We start from the raw sequence: 18,875 nt of genomic DNA, 5'->3' as shown, positions 1-18,875 counted from the left end.
CACCCTGGTGATTGTGGAGTGCTGTGAGAGGAGATAGCAGTGACCTTTCATCAATGTCAACCACTAATGGTTGTTTGCCATCGTGCTGATTTAAACTGCCAACCAACACTGAACCTCAACTTCATCACGTCCATGAAAACTCTACTGAACGAGAGTTTGACCGATTTGTGCTGTTATAGATCTCTGTTTCTCCTCTGGATTGTGGAGCATCATGAAATCATCTTACTGTACGGTACTGTAAAAGACAAGCAAGGACTCAATAATTTTTTCTGGGAAGTCCATCTCCAAGTTATCATACATCTTACTGCGTAAGTACGCAGGCAGATAAGGACGGCACAGCTCCTTGGTGATTGGTATATAAAGGCATATGAACGCGAAGAAGGAAGCTCTCAGTGGCATAAACACAGATAACCTGTATCGCCCACCAGTCTGACCCTCAGGATGACGACACCCGAGACGGTTAAACATTAATTCTAAACCAAAATAGATCACATTTTGTTGGAATTACTGCAGTATATGGAGCGCGGTGAGTTAGGTCGTTCAGCACCAAGACACAGAATAAACAGGGAATCAAACTCTATTGTGCCTGAACCCGATGTGTTTCTGCTCTGTTGAATTAACTCGGCGAAGCAGCATAACCCACAGAGCCAACATCCTGATGTTACCAAACAGCAAACAAGGATCTTGTTGCTTTGATTGTACCGCTATTACTTTATTGTACAGTACATCACCCGTGGGTTATATACTCAATAAACACTCCCGCCCATGCAGCGACAGATATGGTTAACTCGTGTGCCAAACAGCCCTTACACAGCTCTGGTGTGTGTGCACCAGGGTGGTTAACATCTATGCTCAAACTCACTCAAGTGAAACTTATTGTGAATCAACTGACAGTCAAGTGTCTTTAGTGTTGGAAGATGTATTCAGATCCTTCTCTTAAGAAAAAGTAGTATTATCACACAATGGGGAAATAGCTATTAGAAAAGTCCCGCAGTACAATTTTTTCCTTAGTAATATCACTGGTGGAAAGATGAGAAGATTGAGATCACTCTCTGATCTGTTTATTAAATATGAGACAACAACCAGATGGTTTGCTTAGCACAAAGACTGGAGACAGGGGGGGGAGCAACTAGCTCTGCTCGAAAGTAATTAAATCATCCCGCCGCCACCTCAAGCCAATAAATAATGACTTTATATTATGTTTGTTTAATCTGTTGTGCAAAGTGTAAAAAACATTGTGTGTGGAACTACTTCTTGGCTGGGAGCAGTGAGCTCCTGGTGTCGCCGTCATCCATATTTTTATAATAATATATCAAATGACAATGTGAAAACACTGTGAAAGGAGCCGCAGAGTGTTTGCCTCTCAACTGAATCTGCAGCTCCACTCGAGTTCCAGATGGTTGTTCAGCTGTCTGGCCCACAATGTCACAATTTCGGTTCACTCTCACCGCTCTCATAGTGCCGTTTTCGGCTGCAGCAGACTTCTGTTTTCAGTGGAAAAGTTCTAGAAGCCCACTGCACGCTACCTGCTCAGCAGCAAATAGCAGCCGGACACAGTTAGTGACCCGCAGCTGAAGAGCTAGAATTTTCCCTCAGGTGGATGGTGGAAATCAAATGAAGAGAGGAGGAGAGAAGATACAAGAGAGTTCATTTTGTATTTATTGAACATTTATTAGAAATATTGTTGATAATACATTGAGGAATGACACAGAGACTCACATTATCATCAATGCAGCATTGGATGTTTCTGTGGGTAAATATCATGTAAATGTTGCTTCTGCACAATATACCAATAAAGCTTTTGAAAACCTTCTGTGATGGAGGCCGACACCAAGTGTCTTATTGGAAGCGTAGCTTTCTAAGATGCATCATTTAATTGATTCTTAGAAACCTGTGACTTCACAGTATGCGTGTGTTTGCACCTGGACTGAAGCATGACCAGTTAATATACAGATAAATTACATTATTTTCATTGGAATATTTATACAAACATTAGAATATGAGTCTCCTAAATGTGAATGTGGGCTTTTTGTTTTTTTAGAAAAAAGCCCATTCAGTTATTCCTTCACTCTTCTTCTACATTTACTTTTTACTTTGTTGAGTCTATATTATTTTGAACACTGCTTAGTTTTTGTATTTGTTGTAGTCTTATTTTAAAGTTATCTGTGCATTATCTTGTATAGAGTAGGGAGTTGTAAGATTGTATCTAAGACAAAGCCAGAAGGGGAAGTCTGTTGAACACAGTAATAATCTGTGTGAAACATCATCAGCTGCTTCGACACAAAAGTGAGAACTGCAATTTGTCTTGCACAAAAAAACATGTAGATATTGTGCAGCTACGGCTGTGGTGATTCAGTGTACATAGGAAGTTCCATAGAGGGACTAGAGCTCAGTTACTTGACACGCGATGTACCACAAAGACAACCACATCCCCTGAAGTGAAATGGTTGACATGTAAAAAGTCAGCTGAAGCAAAGGAAAGCAGAAAGACAGAGAGGGTCCAAAATGGAAAAGGCCTAAAAACTCAAATAACCAGTCACAGCAGCTTGAGGTGATCGGTCATTAGAGGACAGGCAGGTTGGTCTGACAGAAATAAATTGCTGTCTTTATCTCCAGCAGCAATACACACACACACACCCCCAACCCCTCCCCCCACACACACACACACACACACACACACCCCACGCACATCTTCTATCGCAGACAAACACAGAAAAAACCCTTCCAATAGCTGCTGAAGCTTGTGGTGAGGAAATGTAAATATGAACAGCACCCCTCGTATGTAGGCAGGAAATCACTGAGTCATTTATAGCATTAAAGAAGCCTGCATGCCAAACCAAACACTACATATGATCTGCAGCAAGCGATTAAAGCTCAGGGCTCGACTGGTGACTGGCATATGTAACCATTATTTTGCTGTTGTCCTGTGTGCTCTCTCAGGAGTGCAGTAGTCTTGAGAGACTCATTGTAAGACAAGGTGTCCCTGGGCACAGATACAGAACAGCCCTCACCCCTCCTATTTGGCAGCAAGGATGGAGGGGGAAAAAAAATCAACCTCCCAGCACCTCCTGCTTTCTAATTAACACATTATATCTAATATATTTAATCTGCACATAAACAAAAAAACATCAATTTACAGTACTACCGTTTGTTGGCTGTTTCCCCACTTCCTGTATTCATGTCTCCTTGCTGCAGATACCAGTCTCATGACCAACTCTAATTAGCAAAAGAAAAAAGTGTCTACTTTCTTGTTCTGTAATAACATACAATGTCCCGCTTTTTAAATAAAACAAGTTTGATTGCGTACATATTTAAAGCTTTGGTAACTCAAACAAATAGTCTTATCGGGACTTAATCTGATGCCTAAAGCCTAAAGGAGTAAAACTCTTTCTAAAACTCTCCAGAGCCCAAACATGTCTGATGTTGTTCTTATATAAACTACATGAGAGTGCCAAGTCCACCATTACCAGCTTGAGTTTTTATTAGATTCTGCAAGACTCCCTCCAAGACCCTGAGCCACAAATTCTTCTCCTGGACAGGAAGCTGCCAGTTGTTCTGGTAACACGACCCCACAGTCACCAGCAGCATGGGAACAACCAAACAGATGTTAGTGAAGGCAGGGCTTCACGTTTCTCTGGAGAATAACTAACAAACACAGTGGTAGACAAGAATACTTCTATAAAAACATCTTTTATTCACTTAACTTATTCAAAATGGTGTAGAATATATAAATATATAAATATTAGCTTAGGTTAGATTCAACATGAAATGCTACATTTCTACAGCATGAAACAACATCACCGTCGATCATTTACAGAGTAGTGGTCATCTGAACTCTTCATTTATCTTTTCCCTGACACACAGTATTGCAGCTTGATTTCAATAATACACACCAACGGGACGAGATGTGAAGGAATGCATATTACATGAACCCGGACAAAAGCATGACACCAATGCAAACAGCTCCTCTCTTCTCCGACGTCTCCTTGGCCACACAGCTTCATGTCTCCCTGACGTCCCTCTGAAAAGGGAAAAGGAAACATTCTTCACTGACACGCCGACGCTATGATTTGTGGAAGCTGTAAATATCTGTTCCACGCATTAAGGAACATGAAATCTGTTTTCTGGATCAGCGTCTGACTATTTAAAGTTAGAAGTTAGTTTGAAACCTGTTAGTGGAGCTAACTTAAAAAAAAAAAGATTTGTTTAGCAGTCAATGTCAAAGTTCAGCTTGTTTTGTCATGTTACCAGAACAGTCGATCAAATGGGATCAAACCAAACCGACGCAGTCCAGATGAAGCAGATTAGCTGCACCCCCCTTCTCATGAGTACTTTCACACAGAACAAGAATAAGATGCAGCGAAAAAGCCGCATCCTTTTTTCCCAGAGCAGATGAGTACTTCCCATTTTCTTGTTGCTTATTCTTCAGTGTGTAAAGACCTTTAAACTCTTAACAAATATGTTATTTTCTAACTTTGATTAACTACTAATGCAGTGGCATCTAGTAAATCATTAGCGAATGTTGTCCTGAGCCAATACTATGAGTATCGAGGCCGATCAGGGCATATTTTAATGGACCTGTATTGGCTAAAATAAAGCTGATTAATGATCTTTTCTTTTCTGTACTCTACTGTGTTTTGTCAGCATCAGTCTGATATTGTTGCAGCGCTGTTCTTCTGTATCACAGCCTCACGTCTCTACACTGCAAACATTTCACTGGTTCTGTGAGTAAAACATTTTATAATTGATTAAGTCAATTATTCTCTTGATTCATCGTTTAGTCTCAGATAAAAGGTTATAAATACCCATAATAATGTCCCAGAGCACAAGGTGTCATTGACTTTGAGATTGAGATTTTCAGGTTTTAGGACTCATTCCTGCAGCACTCTTTTGATCAACGGACTAATCATTGTACATCAGACAGGTGTGGGGTTGTTACCTGGAGTGTGGGCATGCGGCCGGTCTGTGACAGCCCCGTGGAGCTCCACAAAGAAGGATCCTCCTGCATGGCTAACGTCTGGTTAACAAACCTCAGCATCCCCGTGAGGGAACTCATGTCCACCTCCTCCTCCTCCTCCTGACCCACCAGAGTGCACTCAGACTCCCTCCTCGACTCGCTCGTCTGCTCGTCCCCCCTCTCCAGCATGGAGGTGGCTTCCGTGTTGAGGTTTACGCCATCCCGCCTGTCCACCATGTATGTGAGGGGGTTGAAGGAGAGGTCAGAGGTCGCCGTGGCCTCCGTGTCGCTGAGGCCCTGCCAGCTGTGGTCCGCTGTGTCCGGGAAGGAGGTGACGGAGGGGGAGGTGGACTCCCACGGATGCTTGCCCAAAGCCTCCCTGAGTGTGGCCTTCAGACTCAGAGGGAGATCCAGAGAGGAGTCGACGCTGCTTCTCTGCAGCCAGTCACATGTTTGGTGGCGCTCGGTTTGGCTGGACTGATGAGGGGAAGAGACGGGCTGAAGGTATGTGTGAGCAGGGGGCGATGAGCCAGTTCGCGTGTGTGTTGGGGAGAGGAGGTGACTCGACTGAGTGTGTTTAGAAGAAGGGAGAGTCGTTTGCAGCTTTTGTGGGGAGGCGGGAGGGAAGTGGGCAGAGGAGGAGTTCTCTGGGGAGAGTGCGAGCGTGTGCAGAGCGGGCAGGGAGACTGTGTGATGGTACAGATGCGTGCGGTCAGCAGCTCGCTCCAGACAGGAGATCCTGGCTTGGAGACGGGTCGCTTCCGAATCCTGACGAAGGACAAAGGAAATGTAAAAGATACACTTCCACAATGCAACTTTCACTCACACGTCTAAGAACTCTACCTTGATGAGCAGGGACTCGTTGGACGTCTCCATGGACTTCTTGGAGGCCTGCAGCTGAGTCTGGAGCTGACCGACCTGGACTTTGGCTTGATTTAACTGGGTGCTGAGCTGCTCCAGCTGGGCGTGGAGGTGACTATTCTGGGCTCTGGTCTGCTCATACAGAATCCTGCTTTGCTCCAGCTGGGTTTTACTCTGAAGGAGCTGCGTCTGAGTCTGGTCTCTCTGTGTTTGAAAGTGACTGACTTGGTTGCGTGTGCGATCCAACTGCGTCTTGGTTTGCTCCAGTTCGGTCTTGGTTTGCTCCAGTTGGTTCTGGCTCTGCTGAAGTTTAGCTGCAAGCTGCTCCTGGGAGGAGAGCAAGGTGGAGGAGATTTGCTCGGAGACTTTGAGGAGCTGGCCGCGAGTCTGCTGCAGGGACTCCAGCTGGAGGAGGGAGGGAAGCAGACAAGACGAGACAGGTTTGGTTTTAATGATTATGCAGCTTGATATGCTGCTCCGATACAAATATGATCCACCACCTTTTTAAGTAACCAGGTCAAGTAATCCCAGAGGTTATTACAGAACAAGAAAGTAAACAAATAATAGGAATTAAGATGTCATCAGCTGTGTCGTGTGAGGGAGAAATGAGGCCATAAGAAGAGAAACTGAAGGTGAGGAAAATAAGGAACTCACACGGTGGGGTTGACGTTTCGAAAGAAAAAAAAGAGGAAATCAAAATAGACAAGAAAAGACAGCGACGACCAGAGAGACCGTTATCACGTAGATGGAAGGAGACAAATAGAAAGCCTACTGAGAGACGACGCACTGTCAGCGATGCTTCTGACCGAGTGAAGTCAGGTTCTTGTAATGACAGTATCATTTTACAATGTCAAACACAAGCTTATCACAAATTAGTATCATTAATTGGATCTAATGCTCAGCCAAGAGCCAAGTCTTGCAGAACAACTGCACTACAGCATCAAGGTTTCCCTCTCACCAGTCGCTTTACATTTTCTATCCCAAAATAGAACTTCTCAACTGAAACTTGTCTAGTTGTCTCCATTTTAATAGAGTGATTTGATGCATTACGTGGAGGAAGAAAACACCAGGCTTCAAGCCTCAGAAGGCACTGTACCTCCTTGCCGTGCTGCTCCCTCTCCAAGTCCAGCTCCAGCTCTAAAGAGGTGACCATGCTCTGCAGCTCGGCCTCCAACTGCAGCCAGCGGGCCTCCTTCAGAGCCAGCTCCTCCTCCACAGCGCCCAGCCTGACCTCCTGCAAACACACACACACACACACCACTGGTAGTAGAAGCACAGCATGTGAAGGGAGGAGAACTGTGTCTCAAAAACAGCATTCCTTCTTTTATTTGAACTTGAACACCAAAGAATTAATAATAATTGATTGTGCTTTACCTTCTCTTTGGTCTGCAGCTTGGTGGCGTCCAACTCTCTGGTCAAAGCTTCACAGTGACGTTGACTTTCTTCAAGTTCTTGCAGTAAAGTGTGAAGTTTTTGCTGACAAACACGCAGCTCCTGGGACTCCTGGGACTCCTAACACACCCACCCACCCACCCACCCACCCACACACCCACACACACACACACACACACACACACACACACACACACACACACACACACACACACACACACACACACACACCTCATTTTAGGTAAGTGTCTGACTTCATTTATTAATTCACTTTTTGCGGCGCTGGTTCTGAAAGACAATTTTTAAAACCACTTATAGAAGTAAGAAAATAAATTAAGCTTATTTCATGGCCAATCGGTGGATTACCTGTAGAGTATGCGCTAAATCTAGAATTACTCCCATCAAAGGATAAAGACATATATATATCAATATTATCAATATAATATCAATATTATTCTTTGTTTCATAAAGAAGATCCATATGTTTAATTTTTCCATAATAATTTGAATTCATCATGAAATAAAAATCTATTTTTATTTTATTTTATCTATTTCAGTGAAATTCAATTTCAATTTAAAATGTGATTTTGTTTATTTAATTCACTTATTTACATTTTGAATTAATTAAATAAAAATTATACACAATTATACAAGAAATAGCTTTGTCAATAAATATGTTTTACTTTCCATTTATAAAAATATATATATTTGTGTTTATCATCTATTTACTTAACACAAATCATTATAATCCACTTTGCAGCACAAAACATGGTGCGATTCAAAGGGTGTGAACATTTATGATAGAACTTTATCTTTATGTCGTTTTCTCAGTGTTTCCTCTTGTCCTCAATGTTCCGTTTATAGCGTCACACACACTGACTGCACTACTGATGTGAACCAAAGGTTACATCTCACAAACAAAGTACAGAACAGATAACACACTTGCTGCTGGCTGTCCATCAATCAATGGAGATCTCTTGTCCTCTTTTCCTCTAAAGACATCGAGTTATGCTTCTGCTCTAAACATTCAGTTCGTCAAAACGTTTCTCTCCAAATGTCTTTAAAGGCCGAGTTGGTTCAACATTTCCTGTTACTCTGTGTGTGCTCCTGACCTTCATGTTTCTGTCCGTGAGCTCCCTCTGTGCGTCCCTCAGCTCTCTCTCTCTGGCCTGCAGGCTCTGCTGCAAAGACTCCACCTTCCTCTCCATCTCCTGCTTGTGCTCTCTGATGACCACTTCCAGCTGAGCCAGCTGAGGATGACGGGGACGGATTAAAAAGAAAACAAATAAAACGCACAAATAAAACACACGAGTAGAGAGATGGCAGCAAAACATATTCTACAAATAAAATGAAATAAACCGAAAAAGGTGTGGTGTTTGTGTGTGAGTGTTTGTGTGGGTGCGTGTGCGTGTGTGTTTGAGTGTGTTGTACCAGCTGTGCTCTCTGTTGGAGCTCCCCCTGTCTCTCCTTCAGTGCATTGTCCATGTCTAAGACCTCGTGAGTTCTGTCCTCCAACTCCCTCTGGGTATCACTGTGAAGCCACACACACACACACACACACACATATATACTTTAATTCAATAGTTTATCAGAAACTAACACACATTTCGAAAAAAAAAAACAATTACTGAGTAACTGGGCATGTCCTCTGAATGTCAGATGAAACTGGATGCGATGGTTGCAGGGCCAAATAGAGGAAACATGATTTGAGGACTTCCTATTGTTTATTGTTGAATATTTTTAGGTTGACCTTTGGTTCGAGTACTTACAACGGTTGACTTGAAGCCATTTAGTGCCTCTTTGTGTGTAAAGGGGCTTATTACTGTAATCTTGATCATAACAACGGTTATGTTCTTCTTTTAAAGGTCCGTTTCTGTATCAAGCAGTATGTGTCTGCTAACAAAACGATTCAATCGTTCACGAGTGTGCGTCCAGTTGAGTGCTTGATGAACAATTGCTGCACACAGTGTGTTACACAGCCTGTGTGATTCAAATGTACACGTTTTTCATCTGGGTCAGTGTGAATAGAAAACTTGTACATCACAAACCAGAGCATATGTGAAAATCCATCACAGCAAATCACAAATGACACATTGTTCACAAGTTCAACCGAGAGTAACTTCAAAATAATAATCAGTCATTCATATTATTAAACAGCAAAGGATTTCCTCAGTAAACACAATGCCATGACATTATTCAGCAGACATACGATCAAAGTGTGAGACTTTAAATGGGACACTGGGACAATAACCAGCTCCATGACTGTGTGCGTCTGTCGGTGAGTTTGTGATACACATGTGGATACTGTTTCAAACACAGACGAGCCGGATCCAGTGGAGGATCTTATCTGAGCAACAGCACATGGACGTCATCTCCATCCGAGGCTTGTCCCCTTGTCCCTGTGTGCAGAAGGATATTTCACATGAGGGCGTAACCTCACCCAAGTCGGACAGTCAGTTTTTCCACCGAGGCTTGCCGCTCATCTGCGACGGTTTGGGTTCTTTGTAGAACATCTCTGAGTTCCCGCAGTTGCTCCAGAGTCTCGGCCAACTCTCCCTGCACCGCCCCAAGCTGCCCCTCCAGGATCTGGACCCGCTGGACACAGTTGAGCCTGTCGGCCTCACAGCGATGTAGCTTCTCCTCCAGATCCATCGCTGGGAGGGAAAAGAGGGGAAAAGACAGAAATGTTAAGAGACAAAGGTTCAGATTTTTAAACTGGAGGTGTGTAGCTCTGGCTTCAATTGTCTCTTTTCTGCAATATCTATCAAATCTAGTCAAATAAAAAGGGACTGAAATCTCCTGCACTGCACTGAAACTGTGCAACATACCCGTGTCACTCTTGCTGTCGAGCTGCCTCTTCATGTGCTGCAGGCTTTCGTCCATTCGGCTGATCTGAGAAATCTTGTCGTTGACATCTTTCCTCAAACGCTGCAGCTCCGAATCTTTAGACACCAGCTCCCCTCGACACTTTGTCACCTCTGATGTCAGGTGTCTGCAGGAAGAACAAAGAGAAAAACACGTGAAACAATAATCACTACATTCGCAAAGTGATTCAAAGTCTTAAATGAAACAAATACGCTTTCAGAAAATGCGTTGCAATAAAGGGAAGGCATACGACAGAAAGAAATGCACATAAAGCTTTAAGCGGAATACACATTGCATTGTTGTTGCAGCAACACGTCCATTTCCTCACCTCAATGTTAGCACGGCTCCCATCGTAGAGTTAGACAGAAGGAAATCCCTCCAGAGCTGTTAGAGTAGCTTAACTGAGCTGAGTAAACATGCCTTATGATGGCACCTATCAACAACCATTTTTTCCGCTTCGGAGCTTTTAAAATGTCCCAAAAATGAAACTAACCAGCAGCACTGCAGAATGCAGAATCAGGCTTATATCTCCAAGTCTCAAACAAGTAAGATCCCCATTTATATACACACATGTTTGGGTTGTAGGGGCGAGGAGGGGAGGGCGGCTTCATGCCTACAGGCAAATAGGATGTGGTGTAATCATAAGACCGTCTCACAGACCGAGGCGTTTGATGCAGGTCAAGGAGAACAGCACACTTATAATAAAAATGTTATGTTAGAAAATAGACTAACAAAAGCCCTATACAAAGTACAAGTGTGGGGGAAATATTGAGGTACAAATAAACAAAAAACTACTGAAGTGTGAACCAAAGTAATCTCAAAATATTTGGCATTGACTGTAATATTCTAAATCATTCTTTTACAGCACTGGTGACATAGTTTATGTCTTTAAAATAGTGATAAGTCAACAATAATGGTCCTTATACGTAAACATTTCCATTAACTCGGATTTAAAAGATTCTGAATTTTAACTCCAGTTTCCTTTGTTCCTGAGAGTGGAGCGTGAGAGTCCCTGTGTGTACAGGTTTTCCTACCTGACAGACTCAGACAGACGGCTGCTCTGCTGGTTCATCTCCTGCAGGTCCTTGTCTTTCTCCTGGTTGTCCTGCTCTCTGTTCCTCACCTCAGCCTGCAGAGCGGCCCGAGCTCGTTCCAGCTGCTGCTCCAGACTGGACACCTGCGGACACACACACACACACACACACACACACACACACACACACACACACACACACACAGACACGCACACACACAACATGAGCGTCCATCATTATTTTCCTACAACCAGAACATCCAGTTCATGCACATTTTTCTGGACACTGGAAAGATCACAGAGACTGAAATTTAGGAAGAACACTAAAGAAACTCTGGTCCCAGAAATTCTAACTTTTTGGAGAGCAACATTGTTTCGTAGTGTAGACCTGACCTAATACTCAAAACAAGCACAAGTACACAGACGTCTCTGCAGGCAAACAGATTTCTTGTCATTTGCTCAGATCAGACCTTTGTGTACAGAGAGGCTCCATGTTACTGTCCCTGTACAGCTCTGCTCACTGAATGGAGACCACTGTGTTCTTTTTGTTACTAAAAAAAGTAAATCACATGCTCAAACAGCTGTTTCCCTCGAGCACAGATTTGGTAGATGTGTTCAATTTAAAGCTTCTACAGAAATGTTCAATCTTTCCTAATATGAAGCATCTTGGTCCTTTTTCATCATGTTCTACTTTGATACACAAAAAGTGAGACTCATTTTGGGAGAATAAAATGGTTTAAACTGAAGGTGCAATCCAACGGTAAGACTCTGCAAAGAAATTAAAATCCTTGTGCTACGGTTCTCCTGTCACCCTCTAAAGAGGCCTTACTGGAAGCCGTGGACACGTCACAAAAATGTGTTAGATGTGTGGGCTCCGACTGCAAACCCAAATAAAACTAAACAGTGGTGTTTATTATCCGTCTGGTCAGAATCAAGCAATTCTAAAAACAAAACAAAATGTAAAGTTTCTATTGCTGCATAAAACCCAATAAACATGATGAGCACCATTAAGAGAAGTCCACTGAAGCTCAGCCTGAGGCTAACTAAGCTGATTATTGGAACATCGTTAATGCGCCAAAACTTATATTAATTTGAATGTGCTTCACGGCTGCTCAACATGTAACACTGTATGACCAGAAGAGATAAAGTTAAACCTGGCCTCCATTTACTGTAATTCAACAAGGATTTACTAATGGAGCTCATGTGAATTGAGTTGGTGCAAGGTCAATATCTCGATTTGTTTTTGTGCACTAAAATAGCTCAGCCTGTGAAGTTTTTAATGGCATTATAAGTGAAATACAAACGCAGCATTACTGTTCGTGTCACCTGGTAGTTTAACTGTCTTCAGCTTACCTGTTTCTGCAGCTGGCTCTGACTTTCCTCCAGTTCAGAGATGTGAGCAGTGCTCTCGGTCAGCATGGTCTGCTGCTGCTGGAGAGAAAGCTGCAGCTGCAGGTTCTGCTCACCGGAGCTCTGACAAACCAGAGTGGCACCGTGGAGCTTCTCCTGCAGAGAGGACACCTGAGGAGGGAGGAACAGGGGAGAAGATAAGACAGGGTGGGGGGTCAACAATGGAAGAGGGGATAAGATCAAAGATATGAGTGTGTGCAAATCCTCTTGCAAACAGATGATCTCCAAGCTTGAAAGACTGTCTCATTGTATGCAACACTGTACCCTGTCTTTGTTCTTCTGCAGCTCACTCTCATAGCTCTTCTTCATCTCGTCCATCTGCTGCAGGTACAAGTTCAGCTCCTCTCTACACGCCGACAGAGACGACTGTAGTTCGCACACCTGATGCACAAACGGAGGTCATGGATGGTGCTTGGTGCATATTAGCGGTTATGGTGGAAATCTGCCAGATGTTTTCGCACAGTTCAATGTACGTTATTTGTGTTTTATCTACGGTAACCAAACATGTGTACAGACCTTGGCAGCAGACTGAGCCGCCTGCTCTGTGAAACTCTGCAGCAACTCCTCGTTGAGTCTTACTTCAACCTGCCGCTGCTGAAATTAAATAAAAATACAAACAAAGCATACACATGGGTTGAATTATAGTTGTTGTGCCTTTAACTTAAGTCTGAAAATCCTGTTTGTGTGCTTTAACCAGTGAAGGTAGTAACATGCACTGATAGGATCCTACATACTGGTAGAAGTGTCCTGACCTGTGTGAGTTGGTCCACAGAGCTCTGCAGCAGAACACCTGCGTCCTGAGCATCGTCCCGCTGCCTCTGGAGCGAGCTCAGCTCCTGCTCCATCACCAACATCCCGGAACGAGCCTCCTCCACAGACTGCTGCAACTGCAGAAGAGAGAACATACTGTTACTTACTCCAGGTAATGGTCACAGCCAGTGTTTCTAGGTGCAAATTAACACAAATAATACTTTCATTTGTAGCTAATGAAATGAAGGTTGGTTGAACTGAATTTAAATGAACTGAAGAGCAACAGAGGGCGCCGGAGGTTCAGTTGAGAGAAAGTGAGCGAGACAAAGATGTAGCTGTAGATCACCAGTTTTATTCTGTGCTGTTGCTCCGTGAGTTGTTGAGATTGTGAATTTTGACACTTGTCCAAAGACTGCTGGTACTCTCTTTGTTTTTTGGTCATCAGTGTCTGGTAATGCTGAAGGGTGCTGGTTTTCTGCTGTTAAGAGTATAAACGGTGGATTTAGAGAACACACTCAAATTATAACACGTGACTCAAGTCACAAATGGTTGTGAATCAGGACTAAAACTCGCAGCCTTTGGCAGATGTTCAGTTATGTTCAACGACAAATTGAGCTGAAGTTACCTCTGCAAGCCCGGCTGTGGCTTAATGATGTTATCAGGGAATAAAAACACAAGACGGCAAAAACATGAAAGAAAAAACAATGTTTGAGTGTGTGGGAAGGAGTGTAGCGATGTACCGGTATTAAAATAACACGATATTAAAAAAATGAAATACTGATATCATGTTCAGAATACTCATATGATAATATGAACAGTCCAGTGCCGTTTCTTTCCATTTTCCCTTTGTCTCCCCCGTTTCCGTAAAAAAGGGTGTTGGGTGTTAGACAGCCGAGTCTGCAGGGTATGCCGACTGTTCTTTTTGTGCGTTTTGTGCAGTTATAGCTACAAACTCTCTCTCCCTACACTATTTTGAGTGCAATTTATTTGCCAAGTAAGAGACAAAACACACTCTCTTTTGGCCACAATAATCAGGTAGGGAAAACCTAATATAATGATAGCTCAGGTGTGGGTGTTGTACCAGTAGCTGATTCTCCAGCTCAGTGTTCGTCAGTGCAGCTTGACTGTAGGCCGAGGTTTTCTCCTGTAACTGTTTCTCCAGTGAAGCCACGCGAGCACTTTTTCTTTTCAGCTGAAGTGAAGCGGAGACAAAAAAACAAATAACAATCTGTAAAAAACAATGATTAGCTCTCATGATGATGATGATAAATACATTATATATCGTCACTTTTATTGGCTAAGAAGTATCTTGTAAAAAACATGAAAATAACAAACCCATGACCATGATACTGCTAAATAAATTATAATTTCTCTGAAAAAACAGTTGATAGATGAAATTATGAAAGGGGGTGAAACATTACCTCTTTCTCTGTGTCAGTGGCCTGGCTGACTTTGTCCAGCAGCTCCGTGTGGAGGCTCTGGTAGTGGGAGGCTCTCTGGCTCATGGAGCTCTGCAGCGAGGAGATCTCCTCCTGGGTTCTGCTCAAACGCTCCTGAAGCCGCTCCACCAGGCTGTTCTGTTTGGTCCGCTCAGCCTCCATCGACTGCAGCACTCGCAGCAGCTGCTGGTAGCCTTCACCTGCAAGGATGGAGCGACGCGGAAAGAAAAAACAGGAATGCTTAGATTATTGACATCATATATTAGAGATAAGTATACAGTATGTGGTACCGACCATACAAACGCCATTTGAATTAAAGTGATTATTGATTAATGTGATAAACATTTAATTAATTATTCAAGTTCTAGAAAGGGGTGGAACCATATAAGTGTACTTCTGCCTACTCCTTTCCTAACATGTAATATGTATTTATTTATTTAGTGTATTGAGAATTTGCTGTATCTGTTTATTTGATTGGTTATGCTTGTTTTGTTATTATCTATCTATCTACCTATTATCTAATCCATCTATACATTATTTTGTTTACCTACAAAACAAAAGCACAAAAAAGGATGAGTCTCTCATTCTAACTATATTAAATTCTAATAATCCAAAAGTGATTTAACTTTAAGAACAAAAGAAAGATGGGCAGAAAACTAGTGCATACAATGTAATCAAAAAGGGAAATCCATGAGGGGTAGAATCATATATAGGTATAGATAACACAGAATGTAATCAAGTACACAAGCGGTCTGTCATACCTGGCTTTAGCTTCAGTAGGTGTGCTGTTCCTAAATAGTTCACTGGGGGAAACATGCAGGGCCTGACGCACAGTGTGTCCCCAGCACCCTGAAATAAAAAAAACACAATAACCATATCATCATCGCCTGTGCAAGATCAGTGATGAATATGGAAACTTGTTTTGGACAGTTACTGCTACGACACCAAAAACAGGTTTGGCCAAACAAATAAACTGATGATGTAACGATCCCTTAGGTCAAACGTTACGGGAGAATTAACACAATCTTGTGACACGAGAACACAAACAACAATGTGAGAGTGTGTTCATATTCCTCTCCACCTCTCGTAGATGCAGCAGGGACAGTATGGCCTCCAGGCTGGCCAGCTCCGCCTGGCTCTGCTGAGCCTCTCTGTGGCTCTGGACATCCCTCTGCTCCTGGCTCTGGGTCACAGTGCGCAGCTTTTCCAGCTCCTTTCGCAGAGAGGCCAGCTCCCTGAACTCTGTACCCCGCTCCATCAGCTGTCGTTCAAGATGTGAGACCTTTTGTCCGGCTTCCTCCAGTTGAGTCTGGAGGCCAGCAGCCGCAGACTTGACCTGCCTCCCCTCCTCCTTCAGCTGGCTGGGAGGCAGACGTGGGGGAAGATCAGTGATAAAAAGGTGTTACCCAGCAAATCAAAGCTTTGTCTTCTGAAAAAACGTGATTGATAATGAGAAACATCAGAAATCCTCCAATTTACAAACAATGTACACCACAAACAATGAAATGAACAATAATCTCACATACCTAATTGTTTGGCTCTGTTCAACCGTTCCTTTCTCCAACACTGTGCACTTCATTTCCCACTCCTCCTTTTCTCTGTCACACTCAACAAGACTCTCCTTTAGTTTGCTCTCACTCTCCATCACCTTAAAGAAAACATTCAAAAACACTTTTATGGCATCAAAGTGCAACAAAAAAGGAGTTATTATAAAATGTATATACCTAAATAATGAACTCCTTCAAATAAATCAAATATACCCTCTTAAGTTTAATAGAAATGGTAGCCTTATAGTCTTTGAAGGCTTCTTTGAGTTTCTCTGCATTTTGAAGTGCTTGGTTCCTTTGTTGCTCAGCCCTGTAAGGGATGAGGTAGAAATGAAGTACTAAAGCAATATTAATAATTAGACGTAAAATATCTGATTATGTTTTTCAACGCGAGGTCAAAGTCGATCACTTAATTTAGTTAAATAAAAATATGGATGTACAGGTACCAAACGCAATTACGAGACAAAAGACATTGTAGCAGATCCATTTCATATGGTAGACATGCTGTTTCCAAAAATGTCTGTAGAGAACTATAATCTGTAGTCTAATGAAATGAAATGAAATTGTGTGCAGAAGCCAAGGCCAGATAAAAGCATCACCGTTTGCCCAGCGCTGCGTTGTTCTCCAGCTCTTCTCTGAGCGCGCTCAGCTCGTCAGTGAGAGTCGCCACCAAAATGTCCCCGTGAGCTGCTGCTTCTTGGCTACAGTCTGCCCTCAGCTCTGCAGCCCTGGGAAACAAAGACGAGGACAGTTACTCAGGGTATCAATGCTCGGTTCAATCAGAGGATAACAGTTTCAAGAAAAAGAAGAAAAAGAAGAAAAATCATTCGAAGCAATAATCACGCATGCTCCAGTATTAACAGGAATAGTTTCAAAGGTCTAAAAACAAAAACAATTCTAGTATTATGAACGACTTAAAATGACATGAATGAATGAACTAAATCTAGAGTAGTCTATGCTGAGGTCAATAGGGTTACTTTAGTTCTGTGGCTTGAATCTCCAGCTTTGCTTCAAGACAACGAATCTGCTCACTCATGACTGCCACACCGTTTTTAATCGCTATCCTGGGGCCTCTGAGGCGGACCTAAAAAACAAAAACACACACAGCATATTTATTCACAACAGCTTCTCTTTATTTAAATCACAGATCTCTTTTGCCAATGTATCAACAAAACACTGAAAAATAATAACTCTGACTTTACGCTACTTGCAGCACACAAGATGAAACACAAGATACACTGGTTAAAGATTACACCTTTATTCACCCAAATCATCTGTGTGGGGACGATCGTCGTACCTGCGACTTGGAGGTGGCCAATTCATACTGCATAACATCGAGGTCGCTGATGAGCTGCTCATCCTGCATGGTCAGGCAGGCGTTCTCCTGACGCACACAGCCCCCTTTCTTCCTCGAAGAATAAGACTCCATCCCTAATGACCTGGCCTTGAATGAGGCAGGCTGAATAGGAAGGGAGAACACGGATGTGGATGAGAGGTGTGTGAGTTTATGGCAAGGGCTGTATAATGGTTTGTTTATTTATGTTTTGGTCATGAGATACAGTTTTTACAGATACTCTACATACATACCCAATGTAAATACACAACAACCTGCAGGTGTGGTTTAAGTTATCTACCCTCCTTTTGTCAAGGGAACAATTACCCGTTTTAAACTATTGCACACATACAGTATGTAATACGAGACAATGTGATTGGTGATGTACAATGTGATTGGTGATGTAAAGTATATATGGATGGTTGTTTCTTATTATTTAATTCACAAATATCCTCTTTCTCACCTTAAAGTTAGAGGAAGGTGGGCTGAGACTGGCAGCAAGCGCACGTCTCTCAGCCGTCCCACTAAGAGGCCTCTCCTGGCAAACACAGCCTCACTGTGATGGAGGAACATCAGGTGTCTGCAGGTCTTGTAAGCTCAGGCAATCAGGACTCTTCTGCTCACCCTCACCTCTGTAATCCCATCCGACTGCCTCACTATAGATTGTGTTCATAGACTAATCAGTAAAGAAGGAATCGAGAGGGGAGGATAAGTGGTGAAATACAGCGTCATACAAACTCTTTGTAATGTCCTCAACTGATGTCTGTAAGTTCACTCTGTGGTACAAGAAGTGGTGTTGTAACTGCTGGCTACAAACAGCTGGTTCACTGTGTGAATGTGAGTTATAATGTCATGCAGTTAACGTTAGCTCACCTCAATATCTGTCCCCCACTTTGCAGACTGAGCTCCGTCAGTCGAAGCAGATTCCTCAAACTGACCACATCTCGTTCTCAAACATTAGCTTAATGAGTACAGGTTGATCTCAGTTTATCAACAACTTGTCTTGAATTGTTGAGGTTAGCTTCCAGTTGTTCAAGCAACACGTCCAACGTGTGTGTATGTTGGGGAAAAGAGCAGCTAGCCCAGCTATGCTAAACGTAAACAAAGATGCTCTATATCAACAGGTGGGTAGCTAGTTCACATTATCGTTCTAACAAAAGCCAAATAAGCTACCAAACGTTTACGTTTGAAAGAAGTATTAAAATGTTGTCGTCGTGGTCCTATGAAAGCATTAAATTATGTATTTGAAAACTTAAAGTTGAACAAAACTTTCCAGGAGACCCGTGTTG

General features: G+C 42.7%; 1 protein-coding gene across 1 annotated transcript; it reads right to left on the bottom strand.

Moving 5' to 3' along the window:
• Positions 1-3,560: 3,560 nt before the first annotated feature.
• Positions 3,561-18,856, bottom strand: ccdc18 (coiled-coil domain containing 18). Its single transcript, XM_079173497.1, has 26 exons — positions 18,460-18,856; positions 18,050-18,262; positions 17,551-17,712; positions 17,231-17,337; positions 16,853-16,981; positions 16,467-16,563; positions 16,233-16,354; positions 15,788-16,067; positions 15,468-15,555; positions 14,689-14,906; positions 14,349-14,459; positions 13,614-13,745; positions 13,270-13,404; positions 13,034-13,111; positions 12,782-12,898; positions 12,461-12,628; positions 11,109-11,251; positions 10,038-10,201; positions 9,650-9,863; positions 8,641-8,740; positions 8,322-8,459; positions 7,193-7,330; positions 6,915-7,052; positions 5,801-6,223; positions 4,940-5,725; positions 3,561-4,021 (listed from the first exon to the last, which is right to left on the bottom strand). The coding sequence occupies exons 3-26, from the start codon at positions 17,680-17,682 to the stop codon at positions 4,001-4,003; spliced, it is 4,179 nt and encodes a 1,392-aa protein (XP_079029623.1). The 5' UTR covers positions 17,683-17,712; positions 18,050-18,262; positions 18,460-18,856; the 3' UTR covers positions 3,561-4,000.
• Between the last annotated feature and the right edge of the window lie 19 nt (positions 18,857-18,875).

This window comes from Pholis gunnellus (assembly GCF_910591455.1).
Source record: "Pholis gunnellus genome assembly, chromosome: 14".
Lineage (NCBI taxonomy): Eukaryota > Metazoa > Chordata > Actinopteri > Perciformes > Pholidae > Pholis > Pholis gunnellus.
The sequence above is the reverse complement of the archived record's forward strand: the minus strand, read 5'-3'. Positions and strand labels throughout refer to the sequence as shown.